This window comes from Talpa europaea, assembly GCF_964194135.1.
Source record: "Talpa europaea genome assembly, contig: HAP1_SCAFFOLD_147, whole genome shotgun sequence".
Taxonomy (NCBI): domain Eukaryota; kingdom Metazoa; phylum Chordata; class Mammalia; order Eulipotyphla; family Talpidae; genus Talpa; species Talpa europaea.
The window spans coordinates 24,066-43,341 of record NW_028167972.1 but is presented as its reverse complement, the minus strand read 5'-3'; the positions used below and the strand labels follow the sequence as shown (position 1 = coordinate 43,341).

The 19,276-nt window shown below is 40.8% G+C and overlaps 3 protein-coding genes across 3 annotated transcripts; 1 reads left to right on the top strand and 2 right to left on the bottom strand.

Moving 5' to 3' along the window:
- Window positions 1-35: 35 nt before the first annotated feature.
- Window positions 36-656, bottom strand: LOC311188058 (histone H1t-like; the record flags this gene model as incomplete). Its single annotated transcript, XM_084259828.1, has 1 exon — window positions 36-656. One exon carries the CDS (start codon window positions 654-656, stop codon window positions 36-38), a length of 621 nt encoding a protein of 206 aa, XP_084115954.1.
- A 13,519-nt stretch (window positions 657-14,175) lies between these two features.
- On the bottom strand, window positions 14,176-14,556 carry LOC311188059 (histone H2B type 1-C/E/F/G/I; the record flags this gene model as incomplete). The annotated part of the gene is made up of 1 exon (XM_084259829.1): window positions 14,176-14,556. One exon carries the CDS (start codon window positions 14,554-14,556, stop codon window positions 14,176-14,178), a length of 381 nt encoding a protein of 126 aa, XP_084115955.1.
- A 192-nt stretch (window positions 14,557-14,748) lies between these two features.
- Window positions 14,749-15,375, top strand: LOC311188055 (histone H2A type 1-C). Its single transcript, XM_084259825.1, has one exon. The coding sequence runs from the start codon at window positions 14,901-14,903 to the stop codon at window positions 15,291-15,293; it is 393 nt and encodes a 130-aa protein (XP_084115951.1). The 5' UTR covers window positions 14,749-14,900; the 3' UTR covers window positions 15,294-15,375.
- The last annotated feature ends 3,901 nt before the right edge of the window (window positions 15,376-19,276 follow it).

Below are 19,276 nucleotides of genomic sequence, written 5' to 3'. Positions count from 1 at the left end.
CTTTGGGTTATCTGAAAACTGCGTTGCAGTAAAGCTCACTTCTTCGAAGCTGCCTTCCGAGAGTTAGTTTTCTGACTCAGCTTGGGCTTCCCGGGTTTCGGCTTGCCGGCTCTTGCTTTCGCAGGGCTCTTATGTTGCTGCTTAACCTTGGCTGCCTTGGCCTTCCTGCCAGCTTTCTTAACCGCTGTTGCACTTGGCTTCTTGGCTCTCTTGTTGGTCTTGGTGCCCTTAGCAGACTTGGCCTCCAAGGCCACCTTCTTGGCCTTGGCAGAAGCAGGCTTTCTAGCCCTGCCCTTAGGAACCTCAACAGCAGCCTTCTTGCTGAGCTTGAAGGAGCCCGAGGCGCCGGTGCCTTTGGTCTGCACCAAGGTGCCATTGCTCACCAAGGCCTTGAGGCCCAGCTTGATGCGGCTGTTGTTCTTCTCCACGTCGTAGCCGGCGGCCGCCAGCGCCTTCTTGAGCGCCACCAGAGACATGCCCGCTCGCTCCTGAGAGGCTGAGAGCGCCTCCGTGATCAGCTTTGACAATGAAGGACTTGGAGCCTTGCGCCGTGCGCTCGTCAGGCCGCTCGGCTTCTTCCCTCGCTTTTTTGCTGGAGGCTTCTCCATTGAAGCTAAGCCTGGATCTGCCGGGACTACAGGTGCAGTCTCAGACATATCAGGGTGGACAAGGACGCGGGAGCCTGACAGGCGTGAAAAGCCGCGGGCCTCAGGGCCTTATATAGAGCAGCGCGCGCTGTGATTGGTGCGCTGCGCAGGCACCGCCCCCGCCCCCTGGGGCGGAGCATTTGTGTTTGTTTTACACCAAAAAGTTGAATCCTAAAAAAATCCACTGCACAAAATCGCCCAGGTTCCATACCGAACGATCCATGAAGACCCAGACTTCAATTGCATTTTCACTTTTTAACGAAAAATGACCCTCCGTGGCAAAAGTATTCAATAATGTCCTTGGTTTTCCGCCAAATTCAAGGATACGAGGAAAACTTCCTCTTTTCCCCATAAATTTAAAAGTAGTTTGAGTAGGAGACTTATCTTATCACTTCAGAATGGCTTTCCAAATGTTTGGCTTCCAGTATGTGGAGAAAATAACTTATTCAGACCCTGATTTTTATTGAAAATTATTTGTGTATGTGAGTGAAGTAACACAGAGTTCAGATGTCTCGGTATGGACCTAGATAATGCTTCTAACATGGTGTGAAAACTTCCGGGAACAACTGATTGTGTTTACCCAAACACAATCTAGTATCATAATATACAATGCATGAGTTTTGCTTGTGACTAAAACCACTCTTTAGTCTCTGCTCTTTGACAGAAGACCCTGGAGGATGGAGAGGAACATGGACCTCACTCGTGGTAACTGCTTGACCAAAATCACTCTCGTGGCTGGCGACCTCAACTGTTTTGCTAATGGTTTCATTAATTCAACCCCCGCCCATCACACCTCTTTTTAGACCTCCACCCCAAATACACAAAGGAATAGATAAGTTCCCTGCCTTCAATTAATTATATAAAATGTGAGGTAGAAACCTTCACCTGAAGTGGGAGCCGCAGACCCAGGTCTCTAACAAAAACTGGCCAATGTGTCTTCAGTAACTGGGAAAAGGGTTGTTGGGACATTGCCCAGGATACTTCTGTGCATTTGTCTCAGGCCTTACCTTTGTGAGAGATCTGGATCCAAATTTGCTCATCAGTGGGTAGTTGCTCAGGGGAGCATGGAGTGTGGCCAGAGCTCAGGGTCTCCTCACAAGAAATACCTTGTGATGATCTCAAATTCCTGCATATGGGATTTGGAAGTTATTTTGCAGATTGGGAAGCCACTTGAGATTTTTTAAGGAGAGAATTTGTGCATTATTGTTGATTTGTTGTATTGCTGTGTCTGTCTTAGCTCTGGATTCCACGTCATTGTAGAGAAGTATCTAATGTCAGTGGTTGGTAATCCGTTACAATAGTCTCAGAAGGAAGAAAAGGGCTTCCCTTTGTGTGGAAGTGGGGAAGGGAGTGGGGAAGTGTGAAGTGTGGGGAAGGAATCTACATTTGAAATATTTCTGAAGCAGAAGTAAAATAATGAGAATTTTAAACTTCTGATTGCTGAGTTTAAAAATTTTTCTCTGTTTCATGCACACAACTCACATACACACACACACCTAGAAAAAAAATTCAGAAAATAATGCTATGTTAAATAGCTGCATTCTGATGCATTTTATTCTAATCTATTTCAATTTTTTTTGTTTGTTTGTTTGGGTAATGCTGGCTGCAAATCATAAGATTGATTCCACAAGCCACTAACACACGACGACCCTCAGTTTGGAAAAAAAATTTTCTCTTGGATTACAGATGGATTTTACCAAGGGCCCTATCTTTTGATATCTTTTCACTTGCCAGCACTCCTGTCCTACACACTTTTTGGAATTTCCTGATCTAAGATTTAGAACTGCCTTTTAAAACAATTATCCCCTTTTAATATGTTTCTTTTTTAATAACTTTTTAAAGTTATAATATTTGGTTTCCAACCATTTTGCAGATGCTATTTCACAATTAATCTTACCTCTTTTTTTCAACTGATTTCTTCACTTTTGAAAATTCATTTTTGATTGGTTGCTTGTTCAACTATAGCATAATTGTTTTGTTTGTTTTGTAGGAGAAGCATGTGAATAATTCCATGTTTTGTAAAAATTGTCTCTAAAAGTCATTAAGGATTTATTGAATATCAGATGCGGGTATGATACTGTTTTTGCACTGAGGCATGTACAAAACCCATCTTTTTAATTAAAAACAAGTATTACTTGGTCGAAAGCAATTACCATTTTTCTTAATTTGGATGATAAAATCTAAGCAATTATTAGGTGCTTAAATCAGTGTCCAAAACAATAATCCTCCTGGGGACCACCCTGTTACACTCCCAGGATTTCATAATGGAGAAATTATTCAGAGAGGCTGGCAGGGGAGGTGTCTTCTCTGTTGGGTCAGAGGGACCTGAATGACTTGTTCATTCAGTTTCAACTGCTCGACTGTAAGCTGCACATCTTCAAGAATTCTGGAAAACTCAGAGGACAGAGACACTATTTTCAGGGCCACAGCTTAATTAGAAAAGCACTGGAAGTGTCTGACCTGAAAAAAAGGCTATTTATGTAGCTGGAAAACCCCTGGAGGAGCTTCACGCCATCTCATTTCTGTTCTTCCTGACATTCCTACCTCTTATTCGCTATTTATATGCAAGTAAAAACATACCCAGATTATGCTGTTTCTAAATTTGTGACTAGCATGTGTCATGCTGACTAGATAGACTTATGTCCAAATTCTATGAACAGCTCATTGTTAGGATGACTGAAAATATTTTCTCGAGCTACATGGATGCTATGGAGCCAATCTTTAAAAGAAGGGAGCCATGGCATTAAAACTTGGGGTAAATTTTCTGTTGTCAGAAAAAGTAAAAAGTCTTTTTTTCTTAAACTTCCTAATAATAAGAGGGAAGACTCACACGACTGTATCCCTTGCCCTAACCCCTCCTTCCTGCTGAGAATGTGCATCCTGGTGCTAGAGGTGCTGCAGTGTTGGGCCCAGACCTGGGGCCCAGACCTGAACATCCGGGTTCTTGCCTGAAGCAGGTACTGAATGTTAGCTCCAGGGAAGGTTTCAAGTTTCCTATTGTGACGACTGAACCCTTCCCCCTGCTTGCTACTGTGGCTTGTTTGCATTGGTGGTCTCTCCTTGTTAGCGATAACGAGAGACCTCCTCCTCTGAACCCTATATAACATTGTACACATTCCTGAATAAATGAGACTGGCTATGATCCTGGCTTTGTCTCCACTCCTCGCATACCCCTGTCCCATACCAAATCCCTGCTTCCTCCCCCGGGTACCACGTTGATCTGCCCGGAAAGCTACTTGATGCAAGGAATCTGCATATTTGGGCAGCCCCCCCACAGCCCTGGCCAAACCAGCCCAACCTGCCTGCTAACTGGAAAAAACAAATCCCTTTCCTGATAACCCACTGCATAAATGACCCAGTGCCTCCATAAATGATATACAAATATTGATTTGGTGGGTGGTTCCTCTCTGTAAGCATGCAGATTTCATGTGGTTGGGAGTTTTGTCTCCCATGTACACTGCTGAACCCTCTGGGAACAGAGTCTGGTGTGTGAGAGGGGCTTATGCATGCATACCCACTGAACGGCAGGATACTCACATGATGAATCTGACTTCCAGCTTTATCTCAGGTCTTTATTATTTTTTTTAAAGATTTATTTTTTTTTTTTAAAGATTTGTTTATTTTTACAAGCACTGGGTACTGTCAGAAGCATGGAAGAGTGAGAGGATTCACCAGAGCCAGAGCAGGAGACAGAACCGGCAGACTGACGAAATACACTGCTGAGGGAGCAGTGGGAGAGACAGGAGAGGTCAGATCTTTTTTTAAATAAAAAAGTTATAGCATATAGGGGCCTCCCTGGTGGCGTAACGGGTTGAGCACAACGTTGTGAAACTGTCCGCAGCCTCTGCAGCACGGTTTCTATTCACAGCCCACTGGGGAGATACCCACATGGCGCAGCAGACCTCTCCTGTCTCGCCTGCTGCGTCCCTCAATAGTGTTTTCTGTCATCTGCCAGTTCTGCTCCCTGCTCGGTCTCTGATGAATTCTGTCACCCTCCTGTGCCTCTAGCCTGTACCTCAGTTCTTGTATAAATAAATATTTTTACAAAATTTATAGCATATAGGCATCCAGTTTATTTACCCAGTTCAGGCATTAGTCTATGACCAAGTCATCCTCCTTCAGCACAGTGAGCACCTGCTACCCGACATGTGCCAACCTCTCCAGGGCTCTTAGGAGATCCTCACACTCTGTCAATTGAAAGCTATTTTGTACATAACTTGCATTTTAGCTTTTCATGATGCACCCATTCCTAATGGAGCAGTGTTCAGAGCATATGCATTTGTGATTGGGCATTATCTGGTCTAATGCTGACTCTTGAGTCATGAGCTTCTTGACTCTGTATGTGGTACAGAGGAGCCCCAGCCTTGAAGTAAGGAGAACTAGTTAGTTTCCCACCTTACTTGTTCTGATTTTTATGACTTTGGACAAATTTGACTTATTTCTCCTACTTATTCAACTTCCTTGTTGGTAAGTTACCATGACACATTAGCCTGTTCAAGCTACCAAAATAAAATACTATGGTCTGGGTAATTTCAACTACAGAAATTGATTTCTTCACAGCTCTGGAGGTAAAAAAACCCACATCAAGCAGGCTGGGTTCCAGAGAGGGCTCTTTTCCTGAGCTTCTTGCTGGATCCTCACATGGTCTCTCTCTGGGGAATGTGGTCCAGGAGTGGGCTCTCTCTCCTTCTTCAAATAAAGTCACTGATCCTATTAGATTAGTACTGCCCTCTCCCCTTATGATCTCTTCAAACTTAATTACTTCCTATAAGCCCTATCCTCAAATATAGACAGATGGAGGCTAAGAGGTCAACATGAATTTGGAAAGGACATATTTCAATCAGGAGCAGACACCTTTCTCAGGGAGTAGTCAGGAAGTTTCTCAGAGACAATGTAGGTAAAGTCGTTTCAGTTTCACACAGCCAAACAGTTTATTCCAACACAGTCTTGGGCCGAGCAGGTACCTGAAAAATACTAGCTTTTAGGTCTTACTGAGATCGTACTTATTCTTTGTATAGTGCCTTCTTGTGAAATGATTATAATTGTGCCCATTATCTCTCATGGCTCACAAAAATATGGGGAAAAAATGAAATTTTCATGATTGCTTTTGGCCTATGAGGTAAACAATGTTTTTCAATTTTTTTCAGTGTAAATATGAGTGCTAGGAAACAGGAATTTTCATATAATGTTGGTATGATTCTTCTGGATGGCCTTTTGGCAATGTATATATACTAAGAGTCCTACAATTTTTACCTTATGATTTAGTGTTTCTACTTCTAGAGTATATTCTAGGGAAATAACCAAATATTTAAACTGATTCATGTACAAAGGTTTATGATCTGTAGCACCAATAATATATAAAAATGAAACTCAATATAAATAGCCAATAACACATGACTACATGATACCATCAAAATTATTTCTAATCATAAACCCTAGAAAATTACATATATAGCACAATACAATTTGCTTTATACTCTATATATATTTATTATAGTTGTGTCACTATTTTCACATATACATACATCTCATATACATACACACAGGTGATACTAAGAGTTACTTTAATTTTCTTTATAATTTTTCTTTTTACAATTTTCTGCAATGAATATTTAATATTTTTATATTCAGAAAGAAGTATTTTTGCCAGATACTCATTATTCTTTCCATGACTGCTAAAAATATCTCCATGTAACTTCTTTTAGTATCATTCATTTTCATTGGTTTATTCATGAGATGTGTCCAGCAGTGACCAGTGGTAGGGAAAGGCACGTGTAAGCCCATTTCCATATCCTGTAGAAAGAGAGTGATTGATTGATGAATTTCATTTCTATAATTAATCAGTGACTTAGTAGTGAACTTAATAGTTCTCTGAATCTCTCTTGACTCAGAGAACAATAATGGTGGTGGCTAATGTTCCTTGGGTGTTTGCTCTGTGCCAGACATTTTCCTAAGCACTTTAAAGACATCAATGCATTTAATCTTGCAACAATCTTATGTGATACCTACTATCATTCTCCCTGCTTTAGGTGAGGAAATTAAGGCTAAGGGAAATTGAGCTTCCCAGGAGATACAACTATTGAACGATAATCCTCTGTAGTAAACCCACACCCACCAGCATTTGAGTCTCTATTGTACAGTCTTTAATAAAGGATGAGTATGAGCCAGTCAGTGTCCTGTACATTACATTTGAGCGAAGTTCTAAAATGTGAGTAGGACATCTGTCAGCTCAGGGCTTTTCCCAAAGGAGACACAATGACAAAAAACAGACAGTAGGGCTTGTGTAAGATGGGTGCTTGGGGCTGAGCCTTGGGGACCTCCTGGTGAGATAAGGAAGGGCCTTGCACTATGACAGCTTGAAGAAGTCAAGTTCCTTATTCCCACGTGGAGCCCAGAAGCCTCCCTTCTCTTGGATGCTCATCCCTCCTGGCTGTTGGCAGATGACATCATCTCCCCCCACTCTTTTTAAATAAGTCAGAAGAAACCTATCTAATGGAAAGGGACCCAAGTAAATACTTAGTCTCTTTCTTGAGGTGTTATAAAATGCTTTCCTCCTCCCTTTGACAAGTAAGCAAAGGGGAATCTTTTATGCTCCCCAGGAGTTCAAAGCCAGTGCTGGTAAATTTATGCAGGGAATTTAAAGGAATCCCCTTTAAAACCTATGAGCTGACAGTAGTGTGGCTGGAGTGTGATAAGCGTTCACACATTTGGCTAATTTGAGAAATCTTAATTATGACCCATATTTGACACTTCCAACACCTGCCTTCACTTCATTTTACAGACAGGAGCTTTTGTTGCATGTTTTGTGTCTATCTGTGAAAAGCACAGTCATAGTCAAATCTAGGCAGATTTTAAGGGAGATCCACCTGGGAACAGAGCAGGGGACAGGCAGGACATGGGTAGGGAGAGGCATTTCTCTCTCTTTAGCTGGTGAGGGGCACAGCCTCCCCCACTGTCATTGATCATTGCTGCTGACTTTAGGTGTGACCTCTGATATTCCACTAGTTCTTTAAACAGACTCATAGTGAAGACTTAATACTTTCAAGTTCCACATGTTATCTTAAACACTGTTGAAAAATTTAAGGACTGTGAGCAAGGGAACCGAAACTCTCCTCGGGCATGCTCACGTTCACCCCTCTGCCTGCAAACTCACACTGAATGAGGGCAGCGATGTTGGTGTTAGAGGACGGACTGGTACCAGGAACTCTATGGGTAGATCCCAGAGCTTTGATTTCTCTACTACTCGTTCTTCCTCTGGGCTTTTCATGTGCTTTCCTGCTAAGATTTTATTATTTGAGAATTCATTCATTTAATGTAAGGGGCTTACTTAGAACAGTGATTGGCACACACCCGTGTTTGCTACTATTGTTCCGTTACGCGTTTTAATGAATGTTAACATGTAATTTCATCTACTGCCACTCCTAATCCCCCTTTTCCTGCTTGTCATCCAATATAATTATTTGTTGTTTGCCTTTCCCAGCTGAGCTGGAAGCTCCGAAAGGGTGGTGACTTTGTTTTTTTCCAAGGGGACAGTCACTGGAGATAGCTCCTTAGCAGCGCAGGAACCAGAGTCAGAACACAATCCCTCAGGGCCACGGGCACTCTGCCTGCCGCTCTTCAGTGTTTCCTATGCATTAAAGATCTATTTTCACAAACATCTAAAAGGTAGGGCTATCACTATCATCCTCGAGCTACAGATGAGAACACTGAGGGACAGAGAGATGAAATGACTAACTTCAAAGTCTCACAACTCATAAATGGTGAACTGGGGGGTCAACTTTGGAGGTTCTGTCTCCAAAGGCTACACTTGTTTTTATCACAGAGCAAGGTTGTGCAGTCCTAGTATTGACAGCTACCATTTTGGGGATGAATATTTTATACTTGTTATTTCATTTAATCCATATTCATGAGCAGATAATTACTAGTACCTTTCAGGCTCAGTATGGGTAGCTTTGCCAAACAATAACTCAAAAACTGTTAATTGTTAACATACTGTTTGCTTGTGCACAAGTTATGTCAAGTAATAGCTTTCAACCAACAACATAGAAAAAATGATTTATGCAACAGAAAAAGGGAGCAAAAAGCCTAAAGACTGTGCAGGAATAAGAAAAGGGTGTTGTATGGACAACCTGTTCTGCACAGACCAAGGAGGGATTGCTGAGAAAATTATCAATGCTGTTCTAGAAATTCAAGATTGGAGTGTGAATGTTGGGCTGTCTCCGTGTAACATATCCCACTAACCCTCCAGGGCACTTCCATCCCAGGGAGGTCATATTTTCACCATCTCTGGCATCAATGTCTCACTTTCTCCACTTGGGTCAAGAGGAGAGTGGTCATACATGTGTTAGTGTACCTGTGTGGCTTTTAGTCCTAGTCTCCTCCCAGGATGATTAGTCATCAGCCTATTAGACAGAGGAGTGCAACAAATTATGAAAGCTATCACAAATATAGTAATACTTGAACTCAAATTTGACCCATAGAAATAAATTAACATTCTTGTTTAGGACATTTTAGTTAAAGTATTATGATCCTTGAAAAGAATGGGTAAAAATTAGCATGCCAGGCTCTGCTCTTTTTTTTAATACTTGGGAAAACCAAATTTAAAATCTAATCATTAGAAAGATTGATAATGAAGAGGAGGACAAAACAATACACAGGAAAAAAAGGAAAGAATTGCCACTTCTAGATCTACTCTTGACCTAAGGGAAAAACTTCTTAATCCAGAATTCTGAAGATTTTTTTTTTACTGTCTTAGAATTGGGTTTTCAATGGAAGTATATATCCAGTGTTAAGATTCTGAATGTATTTATACTGGGAATCAAAGATTTATCTGTCCTGAGGCTTAAAAGCAATGTTTGTAGTTACAAGCACTCTGAATGGACTTTTGCAGCATCCTTATAAAGCTGACACTTCTGAAAGCCTGCCACAAGTCTAAGGCACCTTCTGGAGAAGAACCATTGAAAAGGGGCAGAAAGGATTACGTATATGGAAGGAAAAGAGCAAAATATCAAAATGCAAGTCAAGATAAAGGCTGCCATTGCCAGCCTCCCCAGGGGTCTCTCACCCATCTCTCTTTCAAGTGTCTCCTTCCTTGTTCCCCAAGTGCTTGGTGCAAGTCCAAGGCCAAGAAGCAAGCAAGGCTTATCTACATGTCTCCACTCCATGAATCTCCTCTTGCCCTTGCTGCTCTGCTTCACCCTTTAATAGATGAGGCAGAGAACATGGAACCTTTCCTTTTTAGGTTACACTGTTTTATCTATAAATAGGCAAGATTCAATCACTTGTCAAAACTTTGGACTAACGAAAATTGTTTTTAACATTTGAACTACTTTTTTGTTGTTGAAATTCTTTTTTGTTACCTAATTACAGTCTGGAGATGGGTGGTCTATGCAAACAGTATAAGATTTTTGAGAGTCAATTTTCATTGAGAGGGTGGTTAGTTGAGTTTGATTCTTTTGTAATTTAGAAATCAGACTAGACAATTGTCATTACAGAATCGACATCGATGAAATCATTGAGGGTTACATCTTTACACTGCAGTTGGGATATTTTCTTTAGCATTTCCTTTTATTTTAACTAGTTGTTCTTTGTCTCTCATGAGCAATTATCCTCCCCCACTGCCACCCCAATGTGATTGAGCTCTAAGAATACATTAGAGAACTCCTTTGTTCTCACACAAGAAAACTCGCTTGTTCTCATGCAAGTGAAAGTAAGGAACAACCTCCAGGCATATCTATTATGAATATTGTTAAGTTAAAAATAAACAGGCCCAAAAGAGAGTCTTCTACTCTCCACCCTCTTCTTCCCCACACCTAATAAATCAGTTATGGAAGTTTCAAGGAATCTGGGGTGGAGTCAGAAAAGATTATCACAGCTTGCGGTGGAAACAGAGAGGATTACTGATCCTTAGAAGACCAGCCCAATCTGACCCCAAAGCAATAACTTGCGTAATTATTCCATTAAAGAATGTGTGCTGATGTGCCATGTAGGCCATGCTGCAGAGGCTACGGACAGCTCCACGGTGAGGCGCTCAACCCACTGTGCCACCAGGGAGGCCCAATAAAAATATGTGTTTTAAAAAATGAATAATACTCTTTTCAAAATCAAAAAATAAGTCTTTTAATATTACAATGAAAAAGAAGAAATTGTGCTGATAAATGGGAATGTCTGATGAAATCTTTCTCAGACACAAGAGCCTTAACCGCCATATCCCATCATCTGAGCTCCATCAGCTTTATTGAAATAATCTTTTTTTTGGCTAGTAACCTTGTCCTACCCTCTTTTCTGTCTACATATTAACCTACATTTTGTGTAACCTCTTACACTATCTAGATGGGATACTGCCCGGTTCATGAATTGCTTTATAGTTAATCAGATGTCTACAATTTGTGAATTTCTCTTTTTAACTATTTATGTTGTCAAGCTTTCAGCAAAGTGACACATATCTCATGAAACAGTGAGTTGTTATTCATCAAAGAACACAATAGTAAAAAAAGTATGCCTGAATTAATCCTGAGAGATCATTAATTTACAAATAATATGTCAGGATTGTAATTAGGGTTAAACGTTCAAGCAGACAAACTGGAATAAACTAAGTTTGGTGTGAGAACAGCCTTTAGAACATTTAACATGAATAGTTAGAAGGGTGGATGTAGAATGGGACATTTAAAAGTTACGTAAAAGCAGGTGAAAAATAGTGACTTTACAAGTGAAACCTGAGAAATACCAAACATGCCTTATTATTTTACCATTCCTCCTTTCTTTTAAGTATGGAAATAAAATTATTGGTTACCCCCAGTGACTATCATGGAAACCTCAGAGATAATATTCCGTTATAAAAGCCATCTTAACAGTTTTATTATTTTGAACTTAGAGCTTGAATTCAGGATAGGTAAAAAAAGATGTAAAAGAAAACTGTTATATACTGCATAGGTATATATGGCCAAAAAAAATACTTGCAATCTTATTTTAGAGTGCTATTTATTTATTTGTAAAGATTTATTTTATTTATTTATACAAGCACTGGGTACAGTCAGAAGCACGGGAGGGTGAGAGAATTCACCAGAGCCAGAGTGGAGAGCAGAACAGGCAGACTGACAAAGTACACTGCTGAGGGGAGCAGCGGGAGACAGGAGAGGTCTGCGCACCATGTGGGATCCTCGCCTGTTGGCCACTGGCACTGCAGAGGCTGCAAGCAGCTTTGCAACCCAGCACTCATCAGCTGCGCCACCGGGGATGTCCTAGAGTGCCATTTAAAACACAACATAGAGATGGGATCAAGCTCTTTGAGGTGAAGTACTTTTGTTAAAAAATGATTTATAGACAAAATACTTAAAACAAAAAAGGAAAAAAATAAAGGTTGACAAAGGCACAGTATTTCCAAAGTTCCCTTTGAATCCTGCCTTTTTACACCTTTGAAAAATTTTTTGTTTCTTTGTTGTCAGACAAATCCTGGTAAACTTTTTGTGCTTACTTAGAAATATGCAAATAAATGACAAATAAAATGTTTCATATAATGATGAATTCAAGAACTTTAAGTTCTAAAATATATTTACCTTGTCAGCACAAATAAGACAACACATATTAAATTGAATTTACTACATTAGCAAGCTAATATTTTTCGAATGACTACACCAAGCAGAACCATAATTTTGCATGCATATTTGGATTTCTCTGTAGCTGTGGTACTTGGTAGAGCCAAAGCTGCTTGTTTTCAATACAGTCCTTTTAAAAAGTAATCAGCTGTGTTCCCCCACAGGCTTAAGAAAACTGGGAGGCAGTCCCAAACCTACCTGTCCCTCTGGGCCCACACTTGCACACTGCTTATGCCTTTTACAGATTCAAAATGGCAAAAACAAGCATATATGACTTCATTCTTCCAGGGTACATGTACATTTTCTACTCTATTAATTTATGGTTATTCTAAACTACATGAAAAACAGACTTTCACAGATCATATAGATTTTAGTGATATGTATTTTTGTTGTACCCTCCAATTTAGAATTTGTGCAGGTATCCAAAGATTAGGCATTAATCTACTCAATTTAGTATTCGTCTTAGTTATCTATACATAGTACATTCAGTGTTTACATTGACACATTGAGTCCTTATCATTTGTGACATGCAGAAATTTATTCCATTGTTTAAATGACTATTAGAATTTACTTTAATACATAATTTACAACTGTAAAATTTTTAGTAAAATGTTAAATTCATCTAGCCAGTAAACCAACTAGGAGAAATTTAGTAAATTCATGTTAGAATTTTTAAGACAGACCCTAGACAGTGTAACTGAACTATTAATGCTAACATTTTTACATTATGACAAAAAAAAATAGCTATTTTTGAAACAAGTGTGAATCTGTGCAAAAAATTATCTTGATTAGAAATTTAGCCTTGTCATAAAATTAGATATCACATATTTAATGGCTAAAAAATAGTAGGGTTCTGCTTACCGTGTAACCTTTACTAAGAACAGTAATTAAACTCAGTTAAACGCCCCCCCCCCCAGTTCAAAAAGGTAGTACATTTAAACCATGCAAAATCGTGAAGAAAAAAGTTCCGTTAGCAGCTGCTCTTACTTTTTTCAGTCTTTACATAAGCGATTTAAACTTTTTTCAGTCTTTACATAAGCGATTTAAAACGAGTGTACATGTAACTTTATTAATTTCATATTAAGGTAAAAAATTTGGCTTAAAACTGTGTTCTAAAACAAAGTATTCTCAGTTGTTCGAGCTATGAAAAAAGTGAGATTTAAAGTTGGTAGAAACAGATACAGGCTTAAATGTGTTGATCTAGTAAAAATTGAGGAATGTATTTCGGATCAGAGACCCCTCACCCCTCCCACAGCACCTGGGGGTGGGGGGTAAATATTGATACCCTTCTAAGTTTGAAGGGAAATTCTATTTTCCAGTTTCATATCCCTTGAGTAAACTCATTAATCTTTAAAAACTATTGAAAGCTCACTTTATGTGGGTATCGGTGTCTCTTCCTGATTCAGTAAACTGATTTATAATCCTTATAAATCTATCTTAAAAACCCAGAGACAATGACTTGGAATTATTAAACCCCAAATTTAGAGGTTTTAGCACTACAATTAAACAAGTGGAATGTCCCACTCCCTGCCTGATTCCCACAGACCAACGATTTATTCCTCATCTTTTTTGGCATCTTTACCTTCAATTCAGCTTACCTTTAAAATTTCTGGATACCCAAAAATTTTGAATTGGCATCTCTTTAAGCAGAGAACTCTGACTACAGAATTTCTGATTTCTGTGTTCAGATATCAGACCAATTAAAGCAAACGCTGGATGAAGCCCAATCACAAAAAAAATTATAATAAAAAATGTTTGGCGCGTGACATCAACCACTACCATCTGTCATTATCTACATTGAAAAATAAAGAATTATGTTTTCTCCCAACCCACCAAGCAAACTAAGTGCCTGATTACAGCTCTCTTTGTGGACAAATGGGTGGCTCTTAAAAGAGCCTTTGGGATTAGGTTGTAAAAACGCTTACTTGGCGAATTTACTTGGAGCTGGTGTACTTGGTGACGGCCTTGGTGCCCTCGGACACGGCGTGCTTGGCCAGCTCCCCGGGCAGCAGCAGGCGCACGGCCGTCTGGATCTCCCGCGACGTGATGGTCGAGCGCTTGTTGTAGTGCGCCAGGCGGGACGCCTCGCCCGCGATGCGCTCGAAGATGTCGTTGACGAACGAGTTCATGATGCCCATGGCCTTGGACGAGATGCCCGTGTCGGGGTGCACCTGCTTCAGCACCTTGTACACGTACACCGAGTAGCTCTCCTTGCGGCTGCGCTTGCGCTTCTTGCCGTCCTTCTTCTGCGCCTTGGTCACCGCCTTCTTGGAGCCCTTCTTGGGCGCGGGCGCGGACTTCGCTGGCTCAGGCATTTTTAATCTCGAGACACCAAGATTAAAGTGAGAGTAGGAAGTGGATTTCTGCTATTTATAGGGCTTTTATGCTAATGAGGGATTCAGAGCCCGTCTTAGTTAATTGGAAGACAAACAGCAAGGCTGTCATACATGGGCAGTACTATGCAAATGAGGTATTGAAATGAAGACTTTCTATTGGCTACCTGAGTGAGTCTCACTATTAGCCAATCAGAAAGCCGAATTTACTCTCCAGGAAATGCCTATAAAAGCAGCAGTGTGTATTCCGCTCACAGGCTCAGCTTGCTTTACTGAGTACGTGGTTTTTATTTTTGTATTTTTCTCTCATCTTGTGTCTTTTTGCAATGTCTGGACGCGGTAAACAGGGCGGCAAGGCTCGTGCCAAGGCGAAATCTCGCTCCTCGCGAGCCGGGCTGCAGTTCCCCGTGGGCCGCGTGCACCGCCTGCTCCGCAAGGGCAACTACGCGGAGCGCGTGGGCGCCGGCGCGCCGGTGTACCTGGCCGCGGTGCTGGAGTACCTGACGGCCGAGATCCTGGAGCTGGCGGGCAACGCGGCGCGCGACAACAAGAAGACGCGCATCATCCCGCGCCACCTGCAGCTGGCCATCCGCAACGACGAGGAGCTCAACAAACTGCTGGGCCGCGTGACCATCGCGCAGGGTGGCGTCCTGCCCAACATTCAGGCCGTGCTGTTGCCCAAGAAGACCGAGAGCCACCACAAGGCCAAGGGCAAGTGATTTGACAGGCAGCTTGAGTTTCCACAAACGCTTTCCACCCAACGGCTCTTTTCAGAGCCCCCCCACCCAATCAAAAGAAGAGCTAATATCGCTATTAAAAGCAAAGGTACGCAGAGGTGAGTTAGTCTTCTCCTAGATTAGAGTAGGTTTTTAAGAACAGTCTCGGATATTACTGAAGACAGTTGTCTACATGAAAAATAATGTTGCTTGCAACTTGTGATGTATTCCGGAAATGCACTACTCAATGGTTTAGTAACTTTAGATTGTCTTTAAAACTACTGATAACTAGGTTCTCAAATGCAGCGGTTCAGGTTGGTAAACTTGACCAGATCCTCTTAGATGACTCAGTTTAGAGTGGGCAACCGCCTCTCTGAGCCCTGTAAGGAATTAAGGCTGGCCTGGCCATAGCTTTCAAGGGTAGCAACTGAGATTTACTAGAACATTAAAAGAACCTTTCAAAATTGGCTACTTAATTCAAAGTACAGAGTGATTCTAACCTCAAGTTGGAACACTCCCCTGTTTACAGTTGTGAAATAGGGTAAATTGAAACTGCTACAATTTTGATACCTAAGTTGGGGTACACATCGATAGCATCTTCATTAGTTTCTTAGCTAATTAACCACTTAATGCCTCAACTTAGATTCGTGCCTGACACTCAATGAATTAGTGTTAATACTGCGTTTGTAAGACTCCAGCACCTACATTCCCACAGCTGAAGATTTAGGATAGGGCTGCAGGAATTGCTAAACAAATGCTGCTAAGGGACTAATAACGCAGGTTGCCATAACTGAGCAGCACACAGAAATCCCTGGGGGTCCTATTTTCCAGGATTGAGTTACTAAATTTTTCTTCTGGATAACTGGGTTTGTGCAGTGATGGGGAATGAATAGGAAAGGAATCTGGGTTCTAGTGTATGGGAAAAGATTAAGCAGCAGCTGGCTTCCATGGACATGCCTCCCACTTTGTAGATACTGACACAAGTTGAGAAGTATAGAGACATCGTCCCTTCCCAAACTGTTGTAGGGCAGCCCCGATATTGAACGGGTTGCCTGGCTGTGGGTCCTCACCCGCGCGCTTACAAGGGACTTACTAATACTCCACTACAGGCACACACAAAAGGTTAATAAAAGGTTTATTTACAAGGGAAAAGGAAATAAGGAAAATGTACAACTCAGGGAGAAAATAGGGAAATAAAGTCTTTAATGTGTCCTACCCGATCCGCCGACCTGGAAACCCAAAAAGCACTCTCCGAGCTGGCCGGATGCTGCGAGCTGGCGGAGAGTCAAAATGGGGGACCCCTCCAAAGCCCATATGTCTGGCTTTATACCAACCTGGCTGCTTAACCCCACCCTCAGGTCCCAGCCACCTTCCCTTTGGTGGTGATGGGATTTGGAGTTCCCAGTGTCTTTGGCTTTGGCCTGGGGTGGGGGTAGAGTCCACAAACCCTGTGTGGAATTAGTTTTAGGACATCCTTTTCCCCCTAACAAAACCACCAGCAAAAGAACCAACTACAGTATCTGGGAATCTGGTGAAGGCAAAATGGAGGAAAAAATGAGCACCGGGATGACCACATATTAGAATTTTCCTGAGGAGTTTTTAACAATTATGATGAGCAGATGGGCATGACAAGGAATTAGACTGAGAGAAAGACTAAGGCTAGAGACTGTCCCAGGACAGGGTCCTCTGTGAGAACCAGGTTCATTCTCTTCAGCATCCCTTATGTTGGAATACTTGGCTTCCTAGGTTGGAATTGCTTTATAGGAACCTTGAGGTCCTTTTCATTAACTTTCCACTTTGGCTTTGAAGCTGGCACCCATACTTACTGGGTGTGTGACCTTGAACTAGGTACTTCATTTTTCCACCATCCATTTCCTCTTGTATGCTTTTGCTCACCTTATGATGGAAATGGATTTAGCAGCATGGTTCTGAACACAGGGTGCTCAAGACCAATGGCCAATAACAGCACTATGTATCAGGCAGTTTCCACATGTTACCAGCATAATTCATTTAACCCAACAATCTTAGAAGTAAAATTGGTATATCCCTATACAAATTTCAAAAATGAGGACTTAGAAACAAATCATAAATAACTTGTTTAAATCCCGAGGTTAAGAAGCCAGAACTTCTCACTGGGAACAATTCCATAATGGCTGCTCCCTAGCAGATTGTCAGAATAATGAAATCAGTAAAAACTCAGTACACTATGGGCTTACTTTATCCTAAACTATGTGAAGAATTTTAAGGGAAAGCAGGAAGGTGATCTCACTCCAATTTACCTAAAGGGAGAGAGTTAAATCTTGATGATGTGTGAGCACTGTTGACCCAGCAAAAAAAAAAAAAAAAAAAAAAAAGCCAATACACTTTTGATTTTGTGTGCTACAAGTAAAATAAGGTGAAGATTGGGTAGATGGCTTGGTAAAGAGCTAGGACTTGATAAGCTAATCAATTTATTGTGGTGAGTGAGAAAGGTATTAGAGAAGACTTGAGTTTGAATTCTCTCCCCTTGGATTATTCTCTCCAATAACAAAACTTTGATTAATTAGTATCGCATGACCCATTGTGTTAATTTTGTTTCACTCTCATCTAAGGTCAAGGACCCCATCTTGTTTAATTGTGGATAATCATCATAGACCATGGTGTACAATAAACACTTAATAATTGGATTTTGAGTAAATAATGAGATGAGTAAGTCAGTGGCTGGGCTATCCAGAGACATTTTGTTGTAGACGGTCAGTTTATTACCAGAACAGACATTAATTACACCCTAGACTGATAGGTTACTAATACCATTTTCTCTTTCCTACAGAAAAATCCCTTCTGAAAATCCAGTTTGTATTGGCCATTTATTTGGGGAACTTCAGAGAAACACAGAAGATTCCAACTGACCAACTCTTACCTAGAGGTGCTGCAAACAGGTTGTTCCCCAAGAGAATATTCCTTGCAGCTCTGTCCTAACTTCCCCACTCCAACGTATGTCTCTGCCTTCTACTTTGAAATGTCACTGTTTATATCCAAAAGCCCTGGTTGCTTCTTGGGAAAATTCTCTAGTGAGCAATAAAGTCTTCAGTTGGTTTCCAGCCCTTCAACTTGTCTCCATCTACTATGCCTCCAGGGTCCTGGGGCAGACCATTTAAATTGGGGCAAGTTGATGAGAATGATAAACCCAGGCCTTCCAATTACTGAAGGCACCAGGGACACAAGTTGATCTCAGGGATTTACTGAGATGTGAGGCTGAGACAGAAGCATTATTTGCTTAAATAAAGGTCATTCCGAACAAAGCAGATCATTTGACTTATCACCAATTACAGATCTCTTTTTAAATTTCCACATAATTTATGTCACAGTCTGTTTTTTTCCATACATCATCCACTTCCTTTATATTTTATGTAACATTTGTACTTTTTTCAAAATGTAATAAATTTTACATCTAATTATAAAAAAATATGCATTTTAAAGCTAAAATTAGGGTTCTCTTCTAAGAGTTTGTCATCTGTTAATCCTAATAATAATTATAAATATTTCTATTAAATATAATATATGTATGTTATTAGAAGATACTAGGACCTGATGTGAGGATTTCCCCATGCATTCTGAAATTGAGGATAAGGACTCTCATGGGACTCCAGCATTCTTCCCTCTCTTATTCCAGTGCCTAAGTATTGTACCAAATTAAGAAGAGCATCATCAGATCTACTAAAACATAGCCATCACCTAAATTTACACCTGGAAAACTGTCTCCTTGATAAATAAGCAAATACATTTTTTCAAAACTAAATAAGTATAATCATTATAACTTCAAGAGAAATTGGAATCTGCTACATATACTTCAATGAGTAAATTATCAAGCACAAATTAGTGTAGTCATTTTGAAAAATAGCAGATGATTGGACTTAATTTAGGGTTGTTCAGTGAGTTGCAGATTGGGCAGGGAGAGCGCATCAGGATCTCTTAGGACTTGGAACTCGGCACTTAGAGTGGAGGCT

Excerpts from the sequence above, each read along its gene's own strand:
- LOC311188055 (XM_084259825.1), top strand. The coding sequence starts at position 14,901 with ATGTCTGGACGCGGTAAACAGGGCGGCAAGGCTCGTGCCAAGGCGAAA.